We start from the raw sequence: 18,252 nt of genomic DNA, 5'->3' as shown, positions 1-18,252 counted from the left end.
GAAATCAAATGCTTACGCTTCCCCCCACTACCACATCCCCACTCCGTCGCCGCTCATGATGATGATGCCTCCCCCCATGCCCATACCCCCCATGACCATGATGATTAGAATGAGAATGGGAGTGGGCATGCTCCTCCCGCCCCGCCGCCACCGCCTCGCTTGCCTCGCGCGCCGCCAGGCCGCCTACGATGGCGCCTAGCACGCCGACGCCTAGGCCTGAGGTGGAGGGGGTGAAGGTGGAGGAGAGGAGGGAGTGCGCTTTGTGGAGGGGGGAGTGGGAGTTGGAATGGGAGTTGCTCCGTCGGTGGTGGTCGCGGTGGTGGTGGTCATGGTTTCGGCGGTTGTGGGGGCGGAGGGAGTCGTAGTCGGAGTCGGTGGGGTAGGAGAAGTCGACGGAGGAGGTGGAGGAGGAGCGGGAGCGGTGGGTGCGGGCTCGCTCGCGGTCCCGGTCGCGGGCGCGGCGGCGGTGGGCGAGGATGGTGGAGTCGGCGGGCATGGTGGTGGCGGGGTAGGTGTCGGCGTAGGTGTCGGGGGGTCCGGCTGAGCGGGAGCGGGAGCGGGAGCGGGAACGGCGTGGACCGGGGCCGGCGGCACCGGAGGCTACGGGGGGGTAGAAGGGAGTGTGGGGCTCGAATTCGAAGCGCGGGTGGCGGTCGTCGACTGGGGGGCCGGGGGTGGGTGAGCGCCGGCGGGGAGAGCGCTGGTGGTGGCGGGGGACGTAGTCGTCGGAATCGGAATCGGTGTGGAAGCGTGGCATGGTGGGCGGTTTGGTGGTGGTGGTGGTGTTGTTTGTGTTGATGTGAGATGAGAAGGTGTGAAGGTGTGATGGCTGCTGAGATGGTTGATATAAGATCCGGTAGGTACCTCTGGCCTCTCACTTCCTTGTGCTCTATGAACGAGGCTGTGTGTGGCGACAGGAGCTGCCGACTCTGAGAAACGTCGGATCAATTCTTGAGAGGATGCACAACGCAACTGTTGTGTAAGTTGCCTCGTTCTGTGAAGAGGCGACACGATAAGGCTCAGGAATCACGGTTTTCAAGGCGGCGAGAGTAATGCTGTGCGCACTCACACTCGGCTCAAGTTGACGCCTTGAAGTGATATATCAGATTCGCGAAAACGAGGCTCTGGAAGGGATTTGTGAAAGAAAGGTTTGGGTTTGGTTTGTTTTAGGTCCACTCGCCACGTTGTTGGTGAAGAAGATCAAGTTAGTTCGTTGGGGATTGGCCGGGGCAAGGTTAATCGCAAAAGAGCCTCGCTCTAAATGCATTTATTTCAGGGCCCAGGGGCTGACGTGGATGCCATGGGATGCCATGGGATGAACGGGCGTTCAAGTTGAGAGTGGGTGGCGATGATGTCACCGGCCAAGCAACGGATATGACAGGTAGCATCCTCCAGCCTTCTGTCCCATATTTGTTGGCAGTCTGCCTCTCCAACCTTTGCCAGAAAGGATTCGGGATCAGCGCCTGACAGGCATGTTCGTTTCACACACGCCTCCAACGTAGATCAACGTTGAAGTGGGTTAACCGTTAAGGGAGGCTAGTGAGGAGACGGCACTTGCGACATTGGTTGTACACCGAGCGAGGCTCTGACAGAATTAGCATTAGATACTAGACAATAACAATCAAAACGCTTTTCCAACCCTTTCCTGTACCCCGCACCCTTTTGCCACCCCAAGCAACCCAAGTAAAATGGCAGCGGTGATCCGGCTCAATACGTCAAAACATAAGGAAGATCCGTCGCGTCTTCCGCGCTAGCCAAGCGAATGACCGAGCCGCTTCCCCCGGACCGCGAGCTGCGCGAGCTCGAGCCGGACGACTGGCTGACCGGGTACGCGTGCCTTGTGTGCGCGAAGCTCTCCGAGCTAGACTTTCTCGAAAAGCCGGTATGCCGACTCTTGGGCGTCGTGGGAGCGGTGCGGAACTGCCAGGTATTGGCCGACGAGTTGCGCAGCCCGAGGCCCGGCCGGCGGCGTCCCGAGCCGTCCGTGCTAGAGCTCGACCGGCGATCTAGGCCGCCACCATCTTTGGCGCCGGACATCATGAACATCCCCCGGGTAGTCCCTGCGCTCGACGGACTGGTCCCGCGAGGCGCATCGTTGTCGATGTCGCTTTCCGAGGGGGCGGGCCCGGACGACCCGTCGTCTTCGTAGCTCGCCAGCGCGGCGGGGCTGAGAGGGTGCATGTGACGCAGGACCTCGGAAAAGAGGTGCATCAGGCTGCGGAACCGCTCGTTGGACAAGGGGCGGCCAGAGTAGCGGGCGGCTTCGTATTTCTCTATAAACTCGCCAGTCAGGGGCAGCGGCGCAAGGACAGCCAATTCGGTGAGGTACGTTAGATATTCGCGTAACCCCATAAACTCCGGCCTCTGGAGAAGGGCGATCGCATCTGGGTCCAGCGCCGGGGGGTCCGAGTGGGATTCCGGGTCAGGGGGGGCGAGTGTGATAGCCTTCGCCTCAATCAGGTTGGGCAGCTCCGTGACGACTGTGTCGTACTGCAGGTTAGGCAGGTCGTGCGACATGGGCGATCCCCAGCCTGGGTGTTCGATATCGCCCCAGACCGGCTTGGGTTGTGAGGGCCCGGTGGCTTTTGCATCCCTGTGTGCCGCGGGCGCCCTAGATGCGGCGCTCTTCTTGGATTCCGCAATTGACGGCCCAGGCGCGGCGGAATTGGAAGAAGCCTGCCTATTCCCCCTATCACTAGAAGCGGGCCCCGATCCGAGCACCACCAGCGGTACCCGCGGCCTGGCGTCAAATGCGATCGCGGCACTCCTGGCGAGCCCCTCGACGATCATCTGGCGCACGTCAGGCGGGACGTCGCCCTTCTCTATGGGGACCCATCCCTTCGGTATGGATGCAAGCACGGAACGGCTGATGTAGAGGCGGGAGGCGTAGATAAAGGCAACGACGAGAATGGTCACGACGTAGCAGACGAGGACGACGAGGATGTCGTAGTTTCGATGGCGTTGGACGCCCTGCTGGATAAGATCGATGGGGGTGACGACGAGGAAGGCGAGTAGGACGAGGTATAGAAAGTAATAAAAGAAGTTGTAGACGATGAGGAAGAGGAGGGAGGCGGCCGACATGGTGGTCGAAGTCATGGTTTATGGTTTGGTCGTGCTCCTCTCAAGATCCGAGGTTCACGATGCGCTGATACGCGAGTCGTGCGCGGTTGGGGACTGATGCTGGTCATGGCTGCGCCAAACTCGGGTTGGACATTGGAGAGGAAGCTGCAGATGCCTTGGTTCAATCATGCGGCATTGCCGCGTGGGCTTTCGGGAGTGAGCTGGTGGAGAAGGGAAGAGGATACGAGATTGAAAGCGGCGTCGCGATAATTATCTTGGGACTTGGGACGCCAAGAGATAAAGGGGTTAGGGTTATGCATGTCACTCCCTGTCACATTCATCCCTTTTTCATTGTTTACAAAGTACGAATAACTATACGAAGTCTTGTAGGCAAATTGGAGTTGGCAGGGGAGGTAGCGCATAAAAGAAAAGAAACACAGTTAACCAATACACATCACATCGCAAACAGAGAATCGTTATCCATTGCCAGATGTTAATACTACACCAGCCATATTCCCAGTTCCCCGACCCGTCTATTGGTACACCGCACCATACACACCCTTTTGTTAAAACAATCAGCTTGTACCCCTTGCAACCTCCCTCATCTCCCCATCCGTCCCCACCATCCCGGCCGCCTCCCTCGCCTGCCTCATATCGGCCAGACTCAACCTCAAATCCCTCGCGTACGGCCCAAATGCGTTGACCAGCCTCTCCAGCGCATCCCGCAGCGCGGCCAACACCTCCTCCACCTCGGGGCATGACCTCTCCCCACCGACGTCGGTCCAGTGGTCCGCTAGAGAATTGCTAAACCCTTCCAGCTTTTTGGTGACGGTCGTCAGGGTCCGTATGATGGTGGCAACGTCCCGCTGCACGTGGCCGTACTTGTCCTCGCGGAGCGAATGCACAGCGAGGCCGGACAGCGCGTACGCTGTGTTGACGTACAGGCTCGGTTCGCCGTAGGGCGACCCAAACACGGCGTTGGCGAGGCGCCGGCGGTACTGCTGGCGGAAAGGCCACCCGGCGGGCGAGCCCAGCACGCGGAGGGCGGCGTCCTTGAAGAGGCCTTGTGTATCCTCGGTCCCAGTGGCTTCTTTCTGGGCCTTGAGGAGCTGCTGCTTGGCGGACTCGACCATCCGCTTCGCCGTGGGGGAGAGCTGCGAGCCTTGCCCCGGTGACAAGGTCGCTTGGTTGACGGCCTTTTCGACCTGGCTGCGGAGCCCCTTGCGCTGGGGAATAGGCTGGAAGATTTCTTCATCCCGGGGGGGTTCGGTAGTCCGGGCTTTTTGTTGTTGCTGCTGTAGTTGTTCAGGAGTTGCGTCGGTGCTGGTGGGGGGTGCAGGCGGGGCGGTGTATGCGTCCATGCTGGTTTCCATGGCCTTGATGGTGTCGATGCAGATTTTGTAGACCTGTGACCACATGGGCCCGTCCTTCCGCTCGATGTCTTCGTAAATGGACTTGCGACGGTCGGAAAAGTCGCGGGCAATGAAGGCCAGCTCCCACATGGCGAAGCACTAAACTGTCAGTCAGTCAAAAACAGAAAACAATATGGTTCTAACACACCTTGATGGAAAGTTTCTTATTCTTCAACCCATTAAGGAGACTGCCGTTCGGGTCCTTCGAGTCCGACGTCAACGGCCTCCCATTCTTCAGCGGGTGCTTAACCAGAAAGAGCGAGAAAGCCGTATTGGCGGCAGTCCAGGCAAACATGAGAACCAGGCCCACGAGAAAGCAACGAAACATGGCAGGGACGGCGTAGGGGAGCGAAGAAGGGAGCATGTTACTCCGGGGTAGGCTGTAGATGGGCCGCAGGAAAACCAGGGTGGTCTTCCAGATCGTGCCGCGCACCGTCAACGGGTAGAGGACGCAGCTGACGATCATGCCGATAATGGAGTGATTGAGCGTGTATACCAGCATCGCAGGGAGCTGGTCTCTGAACCGGCGCACCTGGTGGGACACGTCCCCTTCCTCCGACTTGCCGTCCCCATTCTGTGGTCTCGCCACCCCAAGAGACAACCGGTCGACATCCCTAAAGAGGTGTTGCAGTGCCTGATAAACACCGAGGAGCACCAAGTGGGAGATCAGGAAGAGTGGCTTCTCGTTCAGCCTTGCTCGGTCGGCGGTGAAGTAGGTGACGAACTCGAGCCCCGACGCGTCCGACAGCGACCAGAGGTAGATGAATCCGAAGATGAACGCAGACAGGGTATATGTGAGGATTGTTTCGGCAGTTTCTAGCCTGGGCGCATAACGGAAGAAGGTGTGGACGCCCGAGTCGGATGTGCGTAGCCCAGGGTGGTATTGGGAGATTCGGAGGATGATGACGATGATACCGCAGAAGAAGAGGGAGACGGCGCGGAAACCGGTAGGACCTAGGGGGAACCAAGACCAGAACCCTGCGGTCTAAAGTTAGAAATCGGAACCGTCTTGAGCAAACGGGAGGTAGGAGAAGAGGAAGAGAGCTGAACGTACAGGAGCTCCAACTCGCCAAGAACAGGGCCTGGAGGTATGCGATGGCCAACACGCACAAGCTCGCTGTCGCAAAGCGCCGCTGCAACGCGGGTTGTAGGAAATCCTTATAGGGAGATCTCCTGACTGTTGCTGGCGCCATCCTCGCTGCGCATTGTCGGGTCGTTTGCTGGTTGGCGGTGGTGGATGACAACTGCCAGTGGAAGTCGGTTTGTAAATAAAAAAGCTGTCTTTGGAGCCCACCAGGCGAGACCCAGCAGTTGTTGCAATGGGAGACGCGCAGCACCTAGCAGGGTCCGGGGTCTCGCCGTCCCACTCAAAGAAAGCTTTCTGATTGGTCTGATGCCCCATTACGTCGATGTGGGGCGTACTGTCACAGGAACAGGACTCCAGGCGGCCCCAGACGGCCCAGGCGACCAACCTCGCAACACTGACCAAGAAGCCTCGTTTCACAACCAAATCACAACTAAAAGCAATCGCCGCCCCGTCGCATCGCTCGCTATCCATTTTCGCTATTTTACTGCGAAATCCGATCGCTTCAAACTCCCCAACCAAGACTGCACCACAGCCGCCATGTCGTTCGATCAGCTCTCGTCGCTCGAGGCGGGGCGCGGCAGTTCCGGCTATACCGACGACCCCGATTTCCAGCGCCTCTCGCAGGACCTGATGAACAAGTTATTCAAACTCAATGGTAATAACCAGCGACTAAGTGGGGAGGTCGGGCACCTAGGGACACGGCGCGACACCCCGCGGGTGCGGGAGCGGGTGCATGAGTTGATCGAGGAGTCGCGCAGTACGTTCAAGGACGTCGGCGAGGGAGTTAAGAAGGTTCAGGCGTGGGAGGATGTCACAGTATGTCCCCTCTCTATTTAAATCATACATTCGCCGTTTTACCCCTGGCTAACGTGCGCCCACAGCCAACACAAAAATACATGCAACAAAAGCTCTCGCGCGAGTTCCAATCCTCCCTCTCCGAATTCCAATCCCTCCAACGCCAAGCCCTGGAGAAACAAAAAGCCTCCGTCTCCGCCGCGCGCGCAGCAGTCGACCACGAAGACGAGTCGGGCGGCGGGGCGGGTGGCGGCGGCCCCTCGAGCCCGCAGCTCCTCCAGCAGCAGGAACTGACGCGGCTGGCGCCGCAGGACGAGGTGGACTTCCAGGAGGCGCTGATCATCGAGCGCGAGGAGGAGATTCGTAACATCGAGCAGGGCGTGGGCGACCTGAACGTGCTGTTCCAGCAGGTGGCGCAGATCGTGACCGAGCAGGGCGAGGTGCTCGACACCATCGAGCGCAACGTCGAGACCGTGCGCGACGACACCCAGGGGGGCGACCGCGAGCTGCGCAGCGCCGCGAGGTATCAGAAGAATGCGCGCAGCAAGGCGTGTTGCTTGCTGGTTATTTTGTCGGTCATTCTGACCATCATCTTGCTGGCCGTGTTTCTAGGGTGATGGCGGCTGGTTAATGTCTCCTGGGATGGTATTTTTTCTTTCTTTTTTTCCTAGATGAGCGGATGGGAAGCGGGCGGTGTAATTGGGATCATTTTATTGTCCCACATGAAGGCGTTTGGAGTCGGCCTCTTGGGCTATGCCTGTCGTTCTATTTGTACAGTCCCAATAAATGTTTTTGTTCGTCCTGCTTTGTCGTGTCACGCCGCGGCGGCATAACGAAGAGTAACCCCTCCCTCTTGGCTGACCGGACGGGCTTGGGCATCGGTATTAATTTCGCGATGATTAAGGTTTGCACCCGGGTCAGTGACGCCGAGGCGATCCAGTAGAGATGGAGCGCGGCCGGCATGTTGATAGTGAGGGGCCCGACGGCCACGCCCACCACAAGCAGCGCCCTCTGGATCCGCAGGCGCCACTTTGCACTGCCGGTCCAGGTTTCCGGCGGGGGGTCTAGACCCAACAACTGCCTCCACGCGAGTTGCGTCTTGGGCACCACGTTCGCGACGAGGATGGCCGAGAGAGCGAACGGCAAGATGTGGAGCGGGTCGGCGATGGTCAGATCGGGGAACCATAGACAGCCCTCCGTGGCCATAGATGGCTCTGCCACATACGTCGTCATCGGGTCCCACACCCCTTCCTGTCCCGTAGCCGGCTCAACCAACTCCGGATTCCCAACCAGCCCCGTCTCCTCGGGAACGAAAACGGGCTCCGAACCCGGGGACCTGTCCCTCCAACCCCCCAACAGCAGCACCCTCCGCAACCCTTCTTCGCCCCCTCCGCCCCATAAAGCAACGTCCCCAACAACCCCCTCGGCCCACCACACATCCTCCTCAACCCCTCAATCCCCGCCACCCAAAACGAGAAACACCACCAACGCCGGCGCCCAATCCTTCCACGCCTGCACGCCCCACCGTCTCCCCCTCGCCCTCGCCTCCGCCTGCGTCGCCTTGTTCACCAGACTCTGCAAACTCTGCGTCTTCTTCCCCCGCGGGCTTCCTCCCCAGGTTCTGCTGCTCCCCCACAGCAGCCAGAATCTGCTCCCGGTTCTCGACCTGCGCGCGCGCCAGCGACGCCATCCCCAGCGGGTAGAGCTCGGCGCGCCGCGCGATGACGCGCCGCGCGTAGATGGTCGTGGGGATGCGCGTGAACAGGCCGAGGGCCAGGGCGAAGAGCGGGATGGTGACATACCAGGGTGTGCCGGTCGTGGCGTGGATGGTGGTGAGCGCGGTTTGGGAGGCCCAGAGGAGGGTGAGCCTAAAATTGGAACAATCAAGTGGACCCCCTTTGTCCTCCAAGTCCTCCACCCGGGGTCCTTCTTAATCGTTGTAGTGCTGGGGGGGGGAGAGGGTTGGCCGCTTTGATGGGGATGGCTTCGTTTTGGTGTGGGTGAGAGCGAGGGGTTGGAGGAGGGAGGAGTAGCTTCGGCGAGATATTGAGAAGGGTGTTGAGATGTGAAGAGGGAGGCGGGCGGGGTTAGCCCGAAGCCGGGTTACTGCCCTCATGGTTGAGGTTGCCATTGTTTGAGTCGAATGGGTTGGTGTCGACTCATTGGCGCCGTCTATATGAGTGAGTTTTGAAAATGATGAACAACTTCTGAGCTCCTCCACATCTCCAAATTCCCAAATCAATGCACCACTGTGGTTCGACGCCCAGAATCGAGCTCTGGCTTGGCAAACGCACCTCGCTCCAGGACCACGTGGGGAGTGGGTCATGCTGGAGCTCCTGCAGACAAGCGACGTGGGGCCGTGAACCGTCCTATGACTTTGACCAGCTGTCCAACACGATACCGTAACTAACTTGTAATCGACCTTTTCTTTTTTTTATTCGAGTCCGGGAATGGGCCACAGTCCCTCGTTACTATTCGTTCCTACTAGTTTCTATAACAACCCCTTGAATACAGCTCCCGCTACGAAGACGCCATCGAAACCCCCTTTAACGAACGACCGACCGACCGACCCGACGCTTCTCTCTTTCGAAGCTACCTAATCACTCGCCCATGGCCGACACCTGCGCCGGGGACAGCGCTGCAACCTGCTCACCTCCGACACGCCTTTTCTCCATGGACAGCAAATTCTTCTACTACTGCGTACTCCAGGCGCTGATCTTCATTCCGCTCGCACGCTTCCTTTATCCCCTGCTGTGGCGGACAGCCGGCTCCTTCCTCGGCTGGTACCTGCGCAAAAAGACCGAGGGGCGCCGATGTCATATTCTCGAACTTGTCGAATCGGACGAAAAGGAATACCGCGAGAGTAGGAAGAACAACACCAGCACGAGCGGTGAAAACGGGGAGGACGGTGAATGGGAGAAGGTGGACGCCCACACAACCGGGACGTCTAAGAACGGCGATAAGGGTAGCGGCGATGACGACTGGGATGGCATTGTGGGCTTCTTTCATCCGTTCTGGTGAGTGAGGGAGCTATTTCGCTATTCTCCGGCAGGAGGTTCTGACCGGACAAGCAATGCCGGGGGCGGCGGAGAGAGGGTCCTCTGGGCCGCCATTCGAGCAACACAGAAGCGTTGGCCCAAAGCCAAGTGTATCGTATACACCGGCGACCACGGCGTATCCAAGGACGACATCCTTGCCCGCGTAAAGGTAAGCCCACCAACACAACATACCCACCCTCCATACGGCATCCAGCTAACCCGTGCACAACAGAACCGCTTCAACATCCACCTCCACCCTCCCACCGTTAACTTCCTCTACCTCTCAACCCGCCATTGGGTCCTCGCCTCCACCTGGCCGCGCTTCACCCTCGCCGGCCAATCCTTCGGCTCGATCATTCTCGCCTGGGACGCCTTCTCGCTGCTGGTACCCGACATCTTCGTTGACACGATGGGCTACGCCTTCGCGCTGGGGCTATCCAAGTTTCTCTTCGGCAGCGCCGTACCCACGGGCGCCTACGTCCACTACCCGACCATCTCCACCGACATGCTCGACTCGCTCAACCCGGCGAGAGCAGGCGGCGCCGCGCCGCAGGGCGTCAACGCGGGGCAAGGGGTCGGGATACGCGGCGCGCTGAAGATGATGTACTGGCAAACCTTCGCGCGCGTCTACTCCCGCGTAGGCGCCTCCGCCGACGTCGTCATGACCAACTCGACCTGGACCCAAGGGCACATCAAGCAGCTGTGGGGCCCTCTGCGCGCCAAAAAACAGGCCGCCGCTGCCGCCACCACCACCACCGACACGGACATCGCCGTCGTATACCCGCCCGTGGCCGTGCGCGAGCTAGAGCACGAGGTCGAGGTCAGCCGGGCGAGCGAAGCGCAGCGCGAGAAAGTGCTACTATACATCGCGCAGTTCCGGCCCGAGAAGAACCACACGCTGATCCTGCAGGCGTTCGCCGACTTTCTCAAGTCGGGCAGCGCGGCGGCGGCGGCGCGCGGCGCCCGCCTGGTGCTGGTCGGCAGCGTGCGCGACGACCAGGACTCCAAGCGCGTCTACCAGCTACGCCTGCTCGCCAACGAACTGCAGGTCCGCGACCGGGTCGAGTTCCATCTGGATGCCTCGTGGCCCGAGATTTTGGACTGGCTGCGCCGCGCGTCGGTCGGGGTGAATGGCATGTGGAATGAGCACTTTGGGATTGGCGTCGTGGAGTACCAGGCGGCGGGGCTGGTGGCCGTGGTGCATGATAGTGGTGGGCCGAAGCTGGATATTGTGGTGGATGTGGAAGGGGAGCCGACTGGTAAGTTTTTGCGGTGTCTTTGTTTGCGATGGAAGGGGGAGTTCGTTGCTAACGTTGTTGATCAGGTTTCCATGCGACGACTACGGCCGAGTTCGCGGACGGGTTCGAGAAGGCTTTGAGCCTGCCGGATCCGTATGCTGTTCGTCAGCGGGCGAGGCAGTCGGCCAAGAGGTTCACCGAGGAGGAGTTTGCCAAGCGCTGGACGAAGCAGATGGAGAAGCTGGTGGCGGCGAGGGCGAAGAAGGAGAAGGCGAAGAAGGAGAAGGCGAAGAAGGAGAAGGCGAAGAAGGCGTGATGTGGTTGATTCTGGTTTCTTTTCCTGCGTTCCTTCAAATAGAACATGGATACCCCTTTCCTATCATCAGGGTTAGGAGCAGGTGTTTGGTCTGCATGGGTTTGGGTAGCAGGTCGTTCTCAGAGCACAATCCTTTCACACTTGTCTGGAGGTAGGTTGTTTATAACCTCCCGAAAAAGGCCTGTCTATGATCTCTAGGTAATTACAACCCCCTCGTCAACCGCCCTACGCATCAACCCTATTCAAAACAGCCACGCCCTCAACATGCCCCGTCTGCGGGAAGAAATCAAACTCCTGAATACTCTCAATCTCGTACCTCGCCCCCCCCTCACCGGCCTCCTTATCCCCCTCCACCGCGCCCCTCACCAACACCCCCACATCCCGCGCCTGCGTATGCACATTACAGCTCACATACACCACCCGCCGCGGCGCGAACCGCAGCAGCTGGCGCAGGAAGCTGGCGTCGCAGCCCTTGCGCGGCGGGTCCAGCACCACCACCGTCTCGTCCGGGTCGTACGCGCTCACGCTCTGGAAGAGCTGGGGTGCGTCGGCCGCGATGAACCGGCACTGCGTCTCGGCGAGCCCGTTGAGCGACGCGTTGCGCCGCGCGTAGGTGATGGACTTGTCCGCGATGTCGATCCCGATGCTGCCGCCGGGGAAGAGGGCGGATTGCGTGATGGTGAAGAGCCCGGAGCCGGAGTAGGCATCGATGAGGTATTTGATGGGTTTTGTGGTGGTGGTGGTGGTGGGGGGGAGGATATGCTCGCGGATGTAGGCTGTGAAGGGTGGCAGGATGGAGTTGTTGTTTTGGAAGAAGGAGCCCGCGGGGTTGGTGAAGACGAAGTCGTCGATGTACTCGGTTGAGGTGGCGTTTTGGTCCGTGATGCACGTCTTGAAGTCGGTGTGCGTGTCGCTTTCGACGCGCAGCGCGGTGGCAGGCGTCCCTTCCGGCACCTCGATGGTGTCTGTGGGGGAGGCCTTGGGCACACGCTTGGTGCTCTCGCGGAGGAGGATGGTTGCGCCCTTGGTGTAGTTGCCATACTCGACGGCCATGCGGGCGCGCTCGTCTGTGATGCCCTTGCGCACAGCCTCGGTGGCGATGGGGCAGTCCTCGATGTCCAGCACCTTGCGCGTGGCCTTCGGTGTAAAGCCGATGGGCGGCATTGACTCGTGGCTTTTCTTGGGCCCTCGCCTGGAGTTACCTGGGGGGCCGTCAAAGTGAGGCGTCAACTTGGTGCGGTAGCCGTACTGTAGCGGGCTGCCAATGGTGTCGAGCACCTCTGGGATTAGCTCGGGCGACAGTTGGGAGAAGTTCCGGTACGCTTTGACGACGATGTTCTTCTTGATCTTGAGCTGTTCATCATAATCGAGCATCTGGAACTGACACCCGGAGCACGTGGCAAAATATTGGCACTTGATCCGGCTGTCGTCACGCAGAGCGGACGGCTTGACGACCGAGATGAAGTCGGCGGCTGAGTACCCTTCGTCGTGATTGTGGCGGTACACCTTGACCTTTACCGTGTCTCCGGGAACAGAGAACGACACGGCGTAGATGTGATCTGACCCCTTTTGCTTTGCTAGCCCTTCCCCTGTTGACGACAGCTCAACAACCTCAACTTCGATCTCGCTGCCCTGCGCCGGCAAAGGCACCTCCTCGGCGGCGTCACCATTCTCGGTCCCATTCTCAACCCCATCAGATATTTTCTGGGAAGCCAACAACGCCTGCACATCTGCCAGAAGCACTTCCTCGTGCGATCCCTCCTGGACGGCCTTCTGCTGCTTCCTCCTGTGCTTCGCCCCCTTGCGGTGATGGTTCCCCTGGAATGGCCGCTTGCCGTGTTGTTTCTGGCCGGTGGTGTGAGGGGCCTGTGGCGTTGCGCCAACGTCTATTGTGGTTTGACCAGTAGCCATAGTGAATTTGCTTCGTAACCCGAATCCAGTCGTGAATAATTGGCTGCGGACAAGAGATGTAAAAGTGGATGAAGGTCTCGAAAAAACTCTGATAGCGTTGAGTCGTTGCATTCAGATATAAATAGATAGATGCCAGCTCTGACATCAAATCACATCTGAAATCCACCAAAATTTGAGTTCTCCTTTAACTGCAGGGCAGTGGGGGAACAGCAGTGAAAATGGTTGAAACAGTCAATTTTCGCCTCCCCAATTGAAGTTTGAAAGGTACGTACCCTCCACACACACACACACACAAAATTTATTCCGCCCGGCGGGCCTAACCCGAAAGGGCAACTATCATGCAATCTACTAATACATATCCTAAAATGGATCCTGGTCTCATGAAGCCCGTACATCCTCCTTTTCTGGCTTATCTCCTTACAATTTTGCCCTCTCTGCTGCGGATGCTCGTGGGTTAGTAGTACGAATAGTAAGCTGGCTTGAAGGCTAGTCTCCAAGTGTCCAACGTCCTATCTTCGGCGGCTGAAGCGCGCTTACTCCATGTGACACGAGATGAAGGGGGGTGTTAGTCGGGGTTTAGGATGGTGAGGTTAGTTTGCTTCATTCTGTTGTTGTTCAGTCCTCAGACGACCTGTGGCAATGGCAAAACGTATCGTCGCCCGCACCGCCCGCATGTTGGGGGACCAGTCCTTGTCATCCGAGGGCGACTTTCCTCCCAGGTAGAAGGAGAGGTTCCCCCCTGTGGACATCCGTACATTGCAGCATCTCCCTACGGTGTTGATCCCATTGCTTGCATCGGAAGAGGAAGTGGTCCACTGTCTCTCTGGCTTGTCCACACGTACACTGATCTGACGGTGCTGCTTTGATGCGATGCAGGTATGTGTTGAGCTTGGCCATGCCTGTTCTAAGCTGGGCAAGCACGCTGGCCTCGCTTTGGGACAGGTGGTCGTATAATAGTCGAGTGTGCTTCCCAGGTAACGCTATATCGACTCTCTTGGAATGTCTGCCCACTTTGTCAGGTAAGGACGTGGGCGGTGCCCGCTTTGCCCATGCGATACGGAGGGCAGGAGAGACCGAATTCAGTGTCCAGATATTCAATGTTGAGAGGTTGTCCGCACGGACAGTGCCAGGGGAGCTAAGGCCCACACGGTGCGCCGGCAACCAACTTTGTCGGGCGACCAGCGCGCTGCGAAAATGGCCGCAGCTGAGACATGGCGGCACAATATCCACTAGCCATTTTCGGCGCCAACAAAACAGGAAACGCGTGACCGACCTGGGCGCTTAGGGATAACTAAGAATGTGATTATATACATAGCGTTGGCTAAAAGAGGACAACCCGAGAGTCATATAAGTAGTTTTGCGGAGCCATATATATGCGGCGGTGATCTGACGCTGTGTGGTCGTCGGTGTCTGGGTCGTTAGCTACGCTACGCCACACTGGCTGTGGCTGGAGGGCAGCTGAGACTGAAGAAGTTCAGCCGCAAAACCACTCTGACAGCGAAACATCATACCAACAGCTGACTGTTCTACAGTACTGTAACTGTAATCTGTATATAGACAATCAATCGACTCGATCGCCAACGATAGCACAAATGTCTGCGTCTTTCGGGTCCAACCACCATGGTCTCCAGGTAGGGTACAATTATGGGTCGATCGAGTTCCCCCCGCCGGGTAAGATTACCGTGGCACCGTGCAGAGCCGATGGGATGCCCCACTAATGTTCAGATCTCAGAAAGACGGGAAACGCCGCCGATTCCCTTCGCGACCATCCCCTTCTCCCGCGACCCCGATTTCGTCAACCGTGGAGACATTCTCGATCAAATCGACGAGCGCTGTTCCGAGCTGGCCGGCCGTGTGGCCCTCGTGGGCCTGGGCGGTGTCGGCAAATCGCAGTTGGCCATTGAATATGCGCATCGGATCGCCGCGGGGCATCTTGACAGATGGGTATTTTGGGTCCACGCCGGCACGCAGGCGCGTGTCGAAGAGGGTTTCAGAAAGATTGCCGACAACGTCAAGCTAGCAGGCCGAAACCAGCCCGGGGCCGATATCCCACAGCTTGTCTACGGCTGGCTGTCCAACGAGCGGAACGGCAGATGGATCATAATCCTTGATAGCGCTGACGACCGCAATGTATTCTACAGTAGCGACAACGTATGCAACAGGAAACCATTTGCAAACTTCCTACCACAGAGTCGAAACGGGTCGATCATCATCACAACACGCAATAAGGACCTGGCTTCCAGGCTGACCGGACGCCGCCAAAACATCATCGAGGTCGGACCGATGGTGCAGATGGACGCCCTAACGCTCCTGGAGAGGAAGCTGGGATCAATCCTGAATACCGATGCGGCAGCCAAGCTTGTACGCGCGCTCGACTTTATTCCGCTAGCCATCAGCCAGGCTGCCGCCTACATACAGGCAAGGGCACCGCGAAGCTCTCTCGAGAAGTACCTTTCTGAGTGCCAGGAGTCTGAGCGCAAAAGGAGCAGGCTTTTAGAGCATGATGCTGGAGACCTACGTCGGGATGGAGGCGCGTCGAACGCGATTCTCACGACATGGCAGATATCTTTTGACCATATTCGGTCCGAGCGGCCTTCTGCGGCGGATCTCCTTTCGCTTATGAGCTTCTTTGATCGACAAGGCATTCCGGAGTCGCTCCTCAAGTCCTCTAAGCAGACCAAAACCGCAACTCGAGCAAGTGGTTCCGAAGATGCAGAAGACTCAGGATCCGACAGCAGCGATGACGAGATGGACGGTCGGTTCGAAGACGATGTGGCAATATTACGGGACTACGATCTTATCGTCGTGAATGAGGCGGGGGACCAGTTTGAGATGCATGGGCTCGTGCAGCTGTCGATGAGGAAGTGGCTGGAAACGTTTCGGCAGCAGGAGACGTTCAAGCAGCAGTTCATCGAGCAAATGGCAGCGTCATTCCCGACAGGGGAGTACGAGAACTGGGTGAAGTGCTGGAGTCTCTTCGCGCACGTTCAAGTGGCCCTTGGTTACCAACCCAGCGAAGAGACAGTCGAAATATGGGCGACACTTTTGCATAACGGGGGATGGTATGCATGGTCGCAAGGGAGATATGAAGTTGCAGAGCAGATGCTAGGCAAGGCGAGAAATGTTCGCAAGAAAAAGTTGGGTGCAGAGAATATGGCGACTCTTGCAAGTATGTCACTATTTGCTCTGGTCCAAATGGACCGCGGCCAGTGGGGAGGAGGCCGAGAAGCTGTTTGTGCAGGTGATGGAGACTCGCAAGACCAAGCTCGGGGCCGACCACCCTTCCACGCTGACGAGCATGGCCAACCTGGCATCGACATTTTGGAACCAGGGCCGGTGGGAGGAGGCCGAGAAGCTGGACGTGCAGGTGATGGAGACGAGCAAGACCAAGCTCGGGGCCGACCACCCTTCCACGCTGACGAGCATGGCCAACCTGGCATCGACATACAGGAACCAGGGCCGGTGGGAGGAGGCCGAGAAGCTGGACGTGCAGGTGATGGAGACTCGCAAGACCAAGCTAGATACCGGTTTTCCTTTTTCTTTTTTTTTAAAAGGTATTCTGTGACGAACCTGTCTCTGGACCCGTCCTGTTAGGGTTCAGCTTCGGTTGAAGGTATTCTCTCAAGGGTGCTTAGGTTCGGTGCAGCCAAAAGGTGCACAACAAAGACTTGGCTCAACAGTAGGCTCTCGAGCTTGTAGCGAACTGTAGTTGTGATTGCTAACTGGAGAACACCCAGAGCTCTCCAGAACGAGTGACTATATACTATCTCGGCCTCTAGGTACCTTAGTACCTATGCTCCTAGATCGTCTTATCTATCTACCGATCCTGTTCTGACTGGTTACTCTGGGATGGTGAATTCCTCTTCACGATCCGTCCCTGATTGGCCGATGCCGCTCCCAGCGCGGTCCCGCTTGGTTATGCGACCATAACCGTGACATATTGTCACCGACCCTGCAAGTGCACAATACTATATCTATCGGGTTGTCCGCTTCACCTAAGGTTATGTATGTATATAACCATATTTTTATGATTCGTATACAACTTCGCACGTCCAACGGCCTAAAACGGCTAGTTAATGCATTTTGTGCTTGCGACATTTCAGCTGCAGCCAGCTTTGCAGCTCACTGGTCACTCTACGCTGTGGGCTGCCACGCACTGTGTGAGTCACAATCACTTCCAAAACTGGCCTGACTGACAATCTTTGAACCTTGAAAATCTGGACACTGATTTCGGTCTCTACTGTGCCAGGTTGGCTAACAGTTCCCGGTTGGCTTACAATCATCGTAACACAGCGTGTACACGAGCGCGTGCGAGGGCACACGGTGGTGTGGATGGTTAGATGCATAAATGGTCCGTGCGCCAGAAAGATGTGAAAGAGAAAAGCGGTAAGCCGATTTCGCTAGCGACTGTACATGCCCTTTCGGGTTAGGCCCGCCGGGCGGAATAAATTGTGTGTGTGTGTGTGTGTGTGTGTGTGTATATAGCTGCAGGGGCATTGATTGTGCTGAAGAGAAGTGTGTGCACGGACCAGCCCCGAGACGGCCCGGAGGTATGTCAAACTCAACAAGAAGGGAGTGGAAAAGGAGAGTAAACGGAAGAATACATATAAGTGAAAAGGGCTTCAGCGCTGTAAAAAATCCCTAGGTTGTTACACTACAAGCCCATCCGAGCGAGTCATACAACGCGGCTATCTCTCTGGGCGTCTTAGTAACGCTCCCAGAGCAAGTCAACCCCTGAAGCAAACCGAACAATGCCAGTACCGATGCTATACAATACCCATCCCAAAACCCGTTCGTGAACCAGGGGTTCATCCTCATCATACAATGCAGTCCCACCCAATTCCCATCCAAGTCTCCCGCATCCCCCAACCCATCCTTTACCCAAGCAGCACCTGCTCATATTGCTCTGGCTCCAAGTGCTCGCACAGCGTCCCCTGCAGCGCAGCCCTGCTCTTCGCAATGGCTGGGAGCACTCCCTCGATCTGGCCCAGGTTACTCTTCATGCTCTCCATATGGCTACCAATCTGCTGTGACAGCGCGAGCAGTTCTTCCTCTTTCAGGTCCTACAACGCCGTTAGCACACATTCCACTCTTCACGTTCGAATAGGTACCGCCGGGAAGGATAAGAGAAAACGCACCGTAAAAACCCCACCCCCTTCTCTCGCCGTCCCCTTCACAGCAACAACCTCCAACCCCCCATCCAAATACCCCCCCTCCCCCTCCCTCCCCCTTACCCCCACCCCACCAGCAAGGACATGTTCCCTGCCCCCCTCCCGCCTCTCCTTCCACCCCCTCGCCTGCGCCCTAGCATTCCCCTCCAGCCGCCTCAGACCCTCATACTCACGCTCCAACGCCCTCTCCTCACGCTCCTTCTCCGCCCGCAGCAACGCCACGA

At 57.9% G+C, this 18,252-nt stretch overlaps 9 protein-coding genes across 9 annotated transcripts in view; 4 read left to right on the top strand and 5 right to left on the bottom strand.

Moving 5' to 3' along the window:
* Positions 1-757, bottom strand: part of CHGG_10439 (uncharacterized protein) — a gene marked incomplete at both ends in the record, with an annotated part of 1,419 nt that extends 662 nt beyond the window's left edge. Inside the window, one exon of the mRNA XM_001228365.1 lies at positions 17-757. Coding sequence (XP_001228366.1) covers positions 17-757 — 741 coding nt within the window. The remainder of the gene's footprint in view (positions 1-16) is intronic.
* Positions 758-1,707: 950 nt separating this feature from the next.
* CHGG_10438 (uncharacterized protein) lies at positions 1,708-3,081 on the bottom strand (the record flags this gene model as incomplete). Its single annotated transcript, XM_001228364.1, has 1 exon — positions 1,708-3,081. The coding sequence occupies one exon, from the start codon at positions 3,079-3,081 to the stop codon at positions 1,708-1,710; it is 1,374 nt and encodes a 457-aa protein (XP_001228365.1).
* A 554-nt stretch (positions 3,082-3,635) lies between these two features.
* On the bottom strand, positions 3,636-5,665 carry CHGG_10437 (uncharacterized protein; the record flags this gene model as incomplete). The annotated part of the gene is made up of 3 exons (XM_001228363.1): positions 3,636-4,571; positions 4,621-5,426; positions 5,527-5,665. The coding sequence occupies 3 exons, from the start codon at positions 5,663-5,665 to the stop codon at positions 3,636-3,638; spliced, it is 1,881 nt and encodes a 626-aa protein (XP_001228364.1).
* Positions 5,666-6,096: 431 nt separating this feature from the next.
* CHGG_10436 (uncharacterized protein) lies at positions 6,097-6,971 on the top strand (the record flags this gene model as incomplete). The annotated part of the gene is made up of 2 exons (XM_001228362.1): positions 6,097-6,375; positions 6,441-6,971. The coding sequence occupies 2 exons, from the start codon at positions 6,097-6,099 to the stop codon at positions 6,969-6,971; spliced, it is 810 nt and encodes a 269-aa protein (XP_001228363.1).
* Positions 6,972-7,315: 344 nt separating this feature from the next.
* On the top strand, positions 7,316-8,329 carry CHGG_10435 (uncharacterized protein; the record flags this gene model as incomplete). Its single annotated transcript, XM_001228361.1, has 1 exon — positions 7,316-8,329. One exon carries the CDS (start codon positions 7,316-7,318, stop codon positions 8,327-8,329), a length of 1,014 nt encoding a protein of 337 aa, XP_001228362.1.
* A 635-nt stretch (positions 8,330-8,964) lies between these two features.
* Positions 8,965-10,770, top strand: CHGG_10434 (uncharacterized protein; the record flags this gene model as incomplete). Its single annotated transcript, XM_001228360.1, has 3 exons — positions 8,965-9,371; positions 9,426-9,561; positions 9,625-10,770. 3 exons carry the CDS (start codon positions 8,965-8,967, stop codon positions 10,768-10,770), a joined length of 1,689 nt encoding a protein of 562 aa, XP_001228361.1.
* A 401-nt stretch (positions 10,771-11,171) lies between these two features.
* Positions 11,172-12,857, bottom strand: CHGG_10433 (uncharacterized protein; the record flags this gene model as incomplete). Its single annotated transcript, XM_001228359.1, has 1 exon — positions 11,172-12,857. One exon carries the CDS (start codon positions 12,855-12,857, stop codon positions 11,172-11,174), a length of 1,686 nt encoding a protein of 561 aa, XP_001228360.1.
* A 590-nt stretch (positions 12,858-13,447) lies between these two features.
* On the bottom strand, positions 13,448-13,754 carry CHGG_10432 (uncharacterized protein; the record flags this gene model as incomplete). The annotated part of the gene is made up of 2 exons (XM_001228358.1): positions 13,448-13,596; positions 13,700-13,754. 2 exons carry the CDS (start codon positions 13,752-13,754, stop codon positions 13,448-13,450), a joined length of 204 nt encoding a protein of 67 aa, XP_001228359.1.
* A 695-nt stretch (positions 13,755-14,449) lies between these two features.
* On the top strand, positions 14,450-16,354 carry CHGG_10431 (uncharacterized protein; the record flags this gene model as incomplete). The annotated part of the gene is made up of 4 exons (XM_001228357.1): positions 14,450-14,528; positions 14,590-15,008; positions 15,087-16,026; positions 16,308-16,354. 4 exons carry the CDS (start codon positions 14,450-14,452, stop codon positions 16,352-16,354), a joined length of 1,485 nt encoding a protein of 494 aa, XP_001228358.1.
* Between the last annotated feature and the right edge of the window lie 1,898 nt (positions 16,355-18,252).

Source organism: Chaetomium globosum, genomic scaffold (assembly GCF_000143365.1).
Source record: "Chaetomium globosum CBS 148.51 scaffold_7 genomic scaffold, whole genome shotgun sequence".
Taxonomy (NCBI): domain Eukaryota; kingdom Fungi; phylum Ascomycota; class Sordariomycetes; order Sordariales; family Chaetomiaceae; genus Chaetomium; species Chaetomium globosum.
Note: the sequence above shows the minus strand (reverse complement) of the source record. Positions and strands in the feature narration are given on the sequence as shown.